Here is a 10025-nt window from a genome sequence, read left to right as displayed (position 1 = left end):
GCTCCGGCTCCGGCTCCGGCTCCGGCTCCGGCTCCGGCTCCGGCTCCATGGCGGCGCTGGTGTTGGAGGACGGGTCGGTCCTGCGCGGCCAGCCCTTTGGCGCGGCCATATGCGCCGCCGGGGAAGTGGGTAAGTCCCCCAGCTTAGGCTTCCCAGGCCCTCTCCCTCCGCCGGCCCCTGGCGGGACCCACCGCCTTCCCCAGGTTGGTGCCCTCTCCAGCGCCCCACGCCAGGTTGCTGAGAGCTGCCCCGACCTGTCTTCCCCCAGTGTTCCAGACTGGCATGGTGGGCTACCCGGAGGCCCTCACCGACCCATCCTACAAAGCCCAGATCCTGGTCCTGACATATCCGCTCGTGGGAAACTATGGCATCCCTCCAGAAGAAGAGGACGAGTTTAGCCTCAGCCAGGTACAGGGGCCTCGCCGGTCCTTCCCGCCCGAAGCCATTCTGTCTTCTGTTATTGCCATTTGCAGAGAGCATGTTGCAGTTTACCTGGGAAGGGTTAGGATGTGCTGGTCTCCTAGTTGTCTTCATTCCACAGCCACAGCTGGTAGGAAGGAAGATCTAGAGAGAAAGGGTTTGTCCCCTTCACTGCTCCCCACCCCCATACACGTGTAAACACGATTTCTACCCCTTTCTGGTCAGTTAGCAAACATTTACTGAGTTTCTTCCATGTACTGTTGGAAGGAAACCAGCAGCATCCCGAATCAGGAGCCCTAAGGACTCAGAGGTTATCTGTAACTTGGTGACTCAACTGGGATGCTGCTGATAAGGACAGTAGGTTTGGTGTCTGCACTGTCTGCCTTCTTAACTTGAACCCCATCTTAAAGGATGTTGCCACACCCATTTTGACTTAAAATATTTATAGATTGCCTATGAATATGATACTCTTGCTGGGTGCTTGCTGAGGGAAGGAAGGAATGGGAAGATGATTCATTTAATAGTATTTGGCATTCGTATAGTACTTTTAGTTTAAAAAACAGTTTCATTTGATCCTCACAGTATTGCTATGAGATTGGTAGGGCAGCTATCAGACCTATTTTACAGATAAGAAAATATAGTCTAAAATGTTGTCACTTGTTCAAAATCACATAGCTAATCAGGTTCACTGACTCCAGATTCAGTCTTCCCATTACATCTTGAAGCTGAGGTAACTGCCTCCTGGAAGCAAGCTTTGCTGGCATAGTTCCCTAGTAGGTCTGAGCCAGGGCCCCTCACACCTCCTGGCTTCTGCTGACTGCTCATCCTCCTCATCTGCCCTCGTGGCAGCATCCTCCACATCTACCAGGAGTACAACTCCCTCTTAGGTCTGAATCCTTGATGAGTTCCTGGCCCCTTAACTCTTTTCCAGACCTCCAATCGCTTCCCAGATACCCACAGTTACCCTCTTCCCCAGGTTTACCGATGGGTCACACTTTTCCAAAATTCAGACTTAGGGACCCAGGAGTCCCACTTTCAGCCTCCCCTCAGGACCCAGGTGCCCTATCGCTCTTCCCCCAGCTCCTGTTTAGTGTGTTGATTGTCTTGCCTTCAGAGCTGGCCTCCGTAAGGCTCCTGCAAGCTCTTATCTTTCTGCCCCCAGGACCCTTCTTTTGATGCAGGAACCAAAACTCTTGCCTGGCCCCATGGCTCTTGGGCTGCTTCCCTGTCAGATCCCAGACATTTGGCTCCCTGTCTCTAGTTTCCATGTAGGGATTCTAAGCCTACACTCTACTGGAGGGTCCCGGGAGTCTTCCCCATCTTCTAGTTAGACGTCAGGACACAGTCATACTGTTTTTCCAGGTTCGGTTGCACACCTAAAACGCTGTTGATACTTGAGTGTCCTTGTTCTCTTCGCCAGCCTTCCTGCTTCCCTGCACCCTCTTCTTTCAGAGCCCTCAGGACCCCTGCCAATGGGCTCAATCCCAGACTGGATTTTGTCTCTCAGCCTCAGGCTTCCCCTGGTCATTCCTTAGTGGTAGGAATACTGGGACCCCAAAATCACAATGCCCGGGTCCTGCCCGAAAGAATTCGACCCAAGTCTTCTTTCAGCCAAAGACATGGTTGATTAGAACATCCATCATATTGGCCAGATTCTTAAGGAGTCTGAACATTAGTGAGCTGTTGACCAGATTATAAGAATCTGAGCACCTTAATGGTGACAAGATGGACCTTATATACAGAAAGACTGTGGGAGGATCTAGGAGTGGCCAGGTAGTTTGGGGTGACTGGAAGAGGGGGTCTAGGGAGATCTGGATGGGAGTGGTCAGTAAGCTGGGATGAACAGAACTCCTGGGACCTGGCCAAGGGAGAATGGAGCCTAGCTAGGATTAAGGGTGGGATATGGTGGGGGGGGGGCAATGGAGGGCTAGGCTAGGTTAAAGGTTATAGAGAACTGGGAGATTGGGTGTAACCACAGTGAAAGGCCAGTTGATGGGATTATATCCTCAGGGGAATGCCAGAGATTTGGCCTTGTGGGAAAGTCCAGGGTTTTTCCTTTCTGGGGTCTAGATCCCATCCTCATCAGCTCCATTCAAGAGCTCTCCCCATCCCCAACCTTCCCTGCCTCCTAGATGAAGCAGTCAGTCTAGATAATGCATGTGTGTTCGTTGAGGAAAGGAATACAGGGAGGGCAGAGTACCAATTGGAGGGAGAGCTCTGACTCAGGAGCCATTGAGGCTCTGACCCTTCTCATCCCATCTGGGATCCCAAAGCACTTTCTGTCTCTTGGGTCTCTGTAGGAGGATTGGGGAGAGGTAGGGGGTCAGAAGAGTAGGAATAAGAGGGTGAGACCATCTTCATTTTTATACCATCCCCTCAAAATAAACTTATTCCCTGCTGCTCTGCTCTGTCTATGTATAGTCCTTTTAACTGCCCAAAGGCCAGAAACCTTGAGGGGTCTTCTCCTCCCAGGTTTTTTTGTTTCTTTTTATTTTTGACTAGGTAAAAGAGCCCATTCTTTTTCTTATCTCTTACTTGGCCTTAATTACTGAATGAGTGTTGCCTCAGTCAGACTGAGACCTGGGAAAGACCTTAGCTTAAAAATGCCAAGGTCCCCCACTGCATCCAGGGCCATCTCCAGTCATCCTATCTATATCTTGCCACTGGACCCAGATAGCTCCAGAGGAGAAAGTGAGGCTGGTAACTTTGCACAGCCCTCCTTCATTTAAATCCAATTCACTTGCATGTCATGATATCACCTTCCTGATGCCATGGTCTGTCCTCTTTGAAAACTGAAGGACAAACAACAATCTTCCCACTATACTGGCCTCAAGGAGCTTTTTGCAGTAGAGGGGACAAAATAAATAGCAATGATAATAATCATTGATAAATGTACAGTGTTTTAAGGTTTGTAAAGCATTCTGTATGTAATACCTAATTTGATTTGTAAATAACCAATATAGGGCAGAATGATTGCCATAAGAGAGGTTCAGAGTTCTGTGGCAGTTTAGAAGAAGAACTCATGAGGATCAGGAAAGCCTTCATAAAGTACTTGGCATTTGATCTAAGTCTCCAAAGGGTGGAAACAAATGCAGGTGGCAGAGGCCAATCAGCTGAAGGGAATATTCTGAGCAAAGGCTTGAAGGCAGGAAATTATTTGAGCGGCAGAAGTGTGGTTTAACTGGAGCATAAGCAGTAGTAGGTGACTTGATTAGAATGATAGATTGCACCCAGAAGGCACGAAAGGCCTTGAGAACCAGACTTCAGAATTTGGATTGGATAGAGAACTGTTGAAGTTTCTGAAGGCAGCTAAATGGAGCCCTGGCCTGGAATGAGGAAAGTCTTAACTTCAAAGGTGGCCTCTGACCCTGGCTTTGTGACCCAGGGCAGGTTACAACCTTTTGTTTGCCTTAATCCAGTGGAGAAGAAAATGGCCAACCACTCTAGTGTCTTTGCCAAGAAAACACTGTGGACAGCATTGGCATGCTATGGTCCACAGGATCACAAAAGAGTTGGACACAACTGAACAACTAAACAACAATTGAAGTTTGTACCAGTAAGGGAGTAACTTTAGGAAGATTAATGTCATTAGCAGTGAATACAATAGAATGGTGGGGGAGCGGAGCTGAGTAGGAAAGATGGAAGGTGGAATGACTAGTTAAAGAGCTCTTATATTTGCTTAAAGCTCGAGGTGCTAAGGGCCTGTTTCTGGTACTTCTCTGACCAGTTATTCCTTTAGGAGTGTTGTAGCCCCTGGGATCTTTCTCACTAATTTTCTTTTGCAGTGGTTTGAGTCATCAGGAATTCATGTGGCAGGACTGGTGGTGGGAGAATGCTGCTCTGCACCCAGCCACTGGAGTGCTGCCCGAACCTTGCACCAGTGGCTAGAGGAGCATGGTATACCTGGTATCCAAGGTACTAGAGGGGAAAGTGGAGGGGTTCTGGTGTGGATAGAGAGAGCATAGTATGCTAGAGTTGGGGAGAATCAAGACCTGCTATTGGGGGGGAGATGAGATAAAGTTGGGATCAGAGGTTGATGTAATAGGATCAGGAATGAAGGATGGGGTCCTGGGGCTGTGGAAGGAAAGGTTGTTTGTGGTCCGGTGGCAGGCCCTGGTCTGGGACTTGGATCCCTATGGAAATAGTTGTGTGATACTGAGGGGGAAATTTGTCTCTGAAGTCTAATCTCTCTGCTGAGCTTGATTGATCTTCTGTTCTAACAGGCGTTGATACAAGGGAACTAACAAAGAAGTTGCGAGAACAGGGATCGCTTCTGGGAAAACTGGTGCAAGATGGGATAGAGCCTTCATCCCTGCCATTTTTGGATCCCAATGCTCGAGCTCTTGTACCTGAAGTTTCCATTAAGGTATGGACCTTGGGGAATGGGAGGGAGCCTGGGTATCACCAGGGCTAACTCTGTGTATCAATTATACCTTTAACAATTGTCCACGTAGTCCAGTCCCTTAGAAAGACCATCTTCCTGAAGGCTGGGGCTGTTTTGGTTTTGTCTTGGTATTTCCATCACCTTGCACATAGTAGATATTTAACATGTTAGAATTTTTTTTTACAAGCCATATTCATATTGAAAAATAAAATAGATTGAATTTAAAAAAAAAATACAATTGCGTACAGGTGGGCCATGAGAACAGGGAGTAATGTTTTTAATTTGAAGAATGGAAAGGTGGTGAGGTAGTGGTGAGAGGAGGAAAGCTGTTAAAATGCTATATCTTACCTTTTCTACCCTCAGGAACCAAGGGTATACAATGCAGGGGGATGCCCACGGATTCTTGCCCTGGACTGTGGTCTAAAATACAGTCAGATCCGATGCCTGTGCCAGCGTGGAGCTGAGGTCACTGTAGTGCCTTGGGACTACAAATTAGACAGCCAGGGTGAGTGGAGCAAGTGACCAGGAATCATTGACAGTAGTCAGAGTTGGTGGAAATCGAGATGCAGGGGATTGATGGGTTCTATCCGAGGGAAAAGTGAGAGTTGTTCTAGCTGTAGTATCTTTGTTGATGCCACATCTTCTGCTCCTACCAGAGTATGAGGGTCTGTTCCTAAGTAATGGTCCTGGGGACCCTGCTTCTTGCCCCACTGTGGTATCTTCACTGAGCCGTGTCCTCTCTGAGCCAAACCCCCGACCTGTCTTTGGTATCTGCTTGGGTCATCAGTTGTTGGCCTTAGCCATCGGGGCCAAGACTTACAAGATGAGGTGAGAAGCGTGTTGGGATGGGAAGAGGGTGTGTGTTAAAGGGGCTAAGACCTCTCGGATGAGGAATGAGGGTACTGGGGCATGATGCTAGTGCAAATAGAGAAAAGGTTTGGAATGCTTGGGGAGGGGTGAAAATATGTGGTCTGGCAAGGTGAGACACCTTTAAAGACAAGTGAAGTTATGAGTTGGTATTTGTAGAAGGGGAGAAAATATTCTGGCTGATTTTTTTTTTCCCTCAGGTATGGCAACCGTGGCCACAACCAGCCATGCCTGCTGAGGGGCTCTGGACGGTGCTTCTTAACCTCCCAAAATCATGGATTTGCAGTGGAAACAGAATCTCTGCCACCAGGCTGGACCCCCCTCTTCACAAATGCCAATGATCATTCCAATGAAGGCATTGTACATGAGACCCTGCCCTTCTTCAGGTGGGGGCCAGATGAGGGACTGGCTGGCATCTATGTCTGGTGATTGCTCCAACAAAGGAGCAGTCACTAGACAGAAGAGCCTTCATCCAGGATGGGGGCTGAGGGTGGTGATGAAGAATAGACTGGCAGTACCAGAAACTATAATAATGGTGGTGTGCTACTCCCGGCTCCCCTTCTACAGCGTCCAGTTCCACCCTGAGCACCGAGCTGGCCCCTCTGATATGGAGTTGCTTTTTGACATCTTCCTGGAGACCGTGAAGGAGAACAGGGCTGGGGGCAAGGCAGGGGGGGGGCCTGAGTGGGACAAGGTTGGGGTCCTAAAGGCAGACAAGATTGGATGGGGGTGGCACTGGGATGGGAATAAGGTGGGTGTGACTAGGGAAACTGGTATGGTTTGAAGGTTCTGAGGCTAAGCCACAAAATGATTGGTTCATTTTATTTTCCCTAGTGGAAAAAGGGCTAGGCTGGAAGTAAGAAAACCTGGGTTCTAGTCCTTGCTGTTCTGTTACTAACTTAACTCTGTGGTTCTGGGAAAAGTTCCTTTTTTTTTTTAATCTTTCAGGGCTTTAGTTTCTTCATCAGTGAAATTAGGAGGTTGAAATAGATAATCTCTGTAGTCCTTTCTAGCTGTAAGTTTTTCTGACTAACTGTTCTTACCTTTTTATAGTTCATGAAAGGCTAATGGAGCGGCTTTGTCCCTCTGGTACCCTCACCCCAGGAGACAGGCCTCCATTTCCCCGAAAGGTGCTGATCCTGGGCTCAGGAGGTCTCTCCATTGGCCAGGCTGGAGAGTTTGATTACTCTGGCTCTCAGGTTAGGCTCACCTTCATTTTTTTCTTCTTCTGGTATCTGTCTGTTACTCCCCACCCAATGGTGGACCGAAAGTGTAAGATAGAGGGACTGAGACTTGAATATTCTTTTGGGAGGAGGGTGACCCAGAGATTTGGACAGGGGTAGGTCAATGGTGAGGAAGAGTTGGAAGGGAAGATTACCAAGGATTGTTAGGGAACAGCTGAAGATTGGTACAAAGATAGTTTGGCATCTGGGTGGTGACAAATGCTTCCTACAATTTCAGGCTATCAAGGCTCTAAAGGAGGAAAATATTCAAACGCTGCTAATCAACCCTAATATTGCCACAGTGCAAACCTCCCAGGGACTGGCTGACAAAGTCTACTTCTTGCCTATTACTCCCCATTATGTGACCCAGGTATTATCAGCAGAAGGTGGTGGTGGCACTGGAGAATGGGGCAGTGGCTTGTTAATTGCTGCTTTGGGATTCTGATCTTTTATACCTCTTGCCTGTCACTATGCTTTGCTCCTCTTCCATCTCAGGTCATTCGTAATGAGCGTCCAGATGGTATATTACTGACATTTGGAGGCCAGACAGCGCTGAATTGTGGTGTGGAGCTGACTAAGGCTGGGGTTCTGGCCCGGTATGGAGTACGGGTCCTAGGCACCCCTGTGGAGACAATTGAGCTGACTGAGGATCGGCGTGCTTTTGCAGCAAGGATGGCAGAGATCAGAGAGTATGTGGCCCCCAGTGAGGCTGCAAACTCCCTGGAACAGGTATAGTAGGGCCAGGACCCTGGGCATTACCTGAATCCTTTCCCTTTTTGCTTTGGGTGTGGGTAGGAGGTAAGAGCTCAGACACTGTTACCTCTGTTTCTCTTTTTCTTGCTCTAGGCACAAGCGGCTGCAGAACGACTGGGATACCCAGTTCTGGTGCGGGCTGCCTTTGCTCTGGGTGGCCTTGGCTCTGGCTTTGCCTCCAGCAGAGAAGAGCTCTCCTCTCTGGTGGCCCCAGCCTTTGCTCACACTAGCCAAGTGCTGGTAGACAAGTCCCTCAAGGGATGGAAAGAAATAGAGTATGAAGTGGTGAGAGATGCCTACGGTAATTGCGTCACGGTAAGTTGTGTCAGAGGAGGGATCCCTGCCAATTCTGGACAGTCCTTGGGTCAGGCAGTAGAGTTAAGGGGAGATGATGGGAAGCCTTTAAGTATTGAGGGGTCAGGGCTAAAACTTTTATTAGATTGTGTCCCTGGGACCAGAAAAGGGGGAGGGACCCTCAGAAAGAATTCCTTGCATTGATTACGAATGCTTTTATTGCATTGGCCCTTACTGTAACCTCTACCTTCCTAGGTATGTAACATGGAGAACTTGGACCCACTGGGCATTCACACTGGTGAATCTATAGTTGTGGCCCCGAGCCAGACACTAAATGACAGGGAATACCAGCTGTTGCGACAAACTGCTATCAAGGTGACCCAGCACCTGGGCATTGTTGGGGAGTGCAATGTACAATATGCCTTGAACCCTGAGTCTGAACAGGTAAAAGACCCTGAGTCCCTATGTCTATGAACTTTCTTCACTCCCCCTCCCACATAGCCACCCAAACCCATCTTGCCTAAGATACATTTCACTGGTTGTATGCCCTCTCTCCTCCCCACCCCACCTTCCATCTAGCAAAACCCCAATGATCCTCAAACTATAGAGCCATTGAGGCCTAAAGAAATGGGGGGGGGGCCTCATACCCTCCCGAGTCCTGCTACTGGGACATAATGGCCTTGTGGAGCTCTTTCTCCCCTGCTATCCATTTTAGGGAGGACTTTGCTCTCTCTCACTCAACAGAGACATTGACTCTTCTTTCTTAACCCTTCCATATTCTAGCCAGGTAGAAAAAGAGCCCTATAAGAGTTACCTAGCCAATGAGACCCTGGGCTTCTGCGTTGGACTCACTGATTTCTTCCTTTCACCTTTTATACTTGTGCAGTATTATATCATTGAAGTGAATGCACGACTGTCTCGAAGTTCAGCTCTTGCCAGTAAGGCCACTGGCTATCCTCTGGCTTACGTAGCAGCCAAGCTAGCTTTGGGCATCTCCCTGCCTGAACTCAGGTATGAGGTGTAGAGGGAGGGATTTGAGGAGGATGGAGAATTCGACTGAAAGTATTCAGTCCTCTTAGACAGAGAAGATGAAAAGGGTGTCCTACAAGGGTTATGGGAACATCAAGGGACATTATTAAATTTTCTCTCCTCACCTCTCCCTTGGCCACTGCTTCTCAGGAACTCAGTAACTGGGGGTACAGCTGCCTTTGAGCCCAGCCTGGATTACTGCGTGGTTAAGGTCCCTCGCTGGGACCTCAGCAAGTTCCTACGGGTTAGCACACGGATTGGAAGCTGCATGAAGAGTGTTGGTGAGAAACCAAAAGACCCCTTTACCACTAAGTATCTATTTTATCATGATAATGGCCCCCTCTGAGTACCGTTTTAGCATCTTTTGGCATTTTCATAAAGACTGTCTCCAGTGTTCCTCACATGTGGTTGTGCTTCTCTGCCTTCTCCAAGGAGCAGTAGTGATTCAGGAAATTGTGTCGGAATCCTTCTCTTTTAGAGGAATTTTAACAATTTAGATGATATCTGAATCAAAGATCAGAAACAGTGTAATCCACGATACTTGTGATTCAGTTTAATTAACTGAAACCAGGGCAATCAGAAGACATGGCTTAACTTTTTAATAGCATGTGTTTCCTTGAGCATTCACAATACCAATTTATCATTTTCATGTGTGTTGCACTGTTTTAAAACAAAAAAGAGAACCTGTTAACAAAACCATGGTCCATATTGCAAGTGAAAATTAAGCATCAGGAAATAGTGGATTTTGCCAGATTCTGAAAGGATTTTGAGTAATTTTGGGTAAATAGCAGTTGTAATAGTAATTTTAGAAATAGAAAAGCTAGGTAGCACAATGGATAGAGCACAGGGCCTGCAGTCAGGAAAATATGGGTTCAAATCCAGTCTCAAATAAATACTAGCTGTGTGATCCTGGGCAAGTCATTTCACTGTCTGCCTCACTTTTCTCATCTGTAAAAATGGGGGTAATAATAGCACTTACCTTTCAGGGTTGTTGTGGAAATAAAATAATATCATATTTGTGAAGCACTTTGCAAACCTTAAAGCTCTATGTAAAC

General features: G+C 47.8%; 1 protein-coding gene across 4 annotated transcripts in view; it reads left to right on the top strand.

Annotated features, from left to right (window-relative positions):
* Positions 1–47: 47 nt before the first annotated feature.
* CAD (carbamoyl-phosphate synthetase 2, aspartate transcarbamylase, and dihydroorotase) overlaps positions 48–10025 on the top strand; it is a 30151-nt gene continuing 20173 nt past the window's right edge. For all 4 annotated transcript variants that reach the window (XM_027850416.1, XM_027850415.1, XM_027850414.1 and 1 more), the window contains exons 1-15: positions 48–129; positions 269–408; positions 4206–4335; positions 4644–4786; positions 5168–5309; positions 5461–5632; positions 5872–6057; positions 6239–6338; positions 6721–6870; positions 7133–7264; positions 7390–7623; positions 7741–7962; positions 8197–8385; positions 8828–8952; positions 9121–9251. In XM_027850416.1, coding sequence (XP_027706217.1) covers positions 48–129; positions 269–408; positions 4206–4335; positions 4644–4786; positions 5168–5309; positions 5461–5632; positions 5872–6057; positions 6239–6338; positions 6721–6870; positions 7133–7264; positions 7390–7623; positions 7741–7962; positions 8197–8385; positions 8828–8952; positions 9121–9251 — 2278 coding nt within the window. The remainder of the gene's footprint in view (positions 130–268; positions 409–4205; positions 4336–4643; positions 4787–5167; positions 5310–5460; positions 5633–5871; positions 6058–6238; positions 6339–6720; positions 6871–7132; positions 7265–7389; positions 7624–7740; positions 7963–8196; positions 8386–8827; positions 8953–9120; positions 9252–10025) is intronic.

This window comes from Vombatus ursinus, unplaced genomic scaffold (assembly GCF_900497805.2).
Source record: "Vombatus ursinus unplaced genomic scaffold, bare-nosed wombat genome assembly UNPS02009062.1, whole genome shotgun sequence".
Taxonomy (NCBI): Eukaryota; Metazoa; Chordata; class Mammalia; order Diprotodontia; family Vombatidae; genus Vombatus; species Vombatus ursinus.
This window is presented reverse-complemented; position numbering and strand designations above follow the sequence as displayed.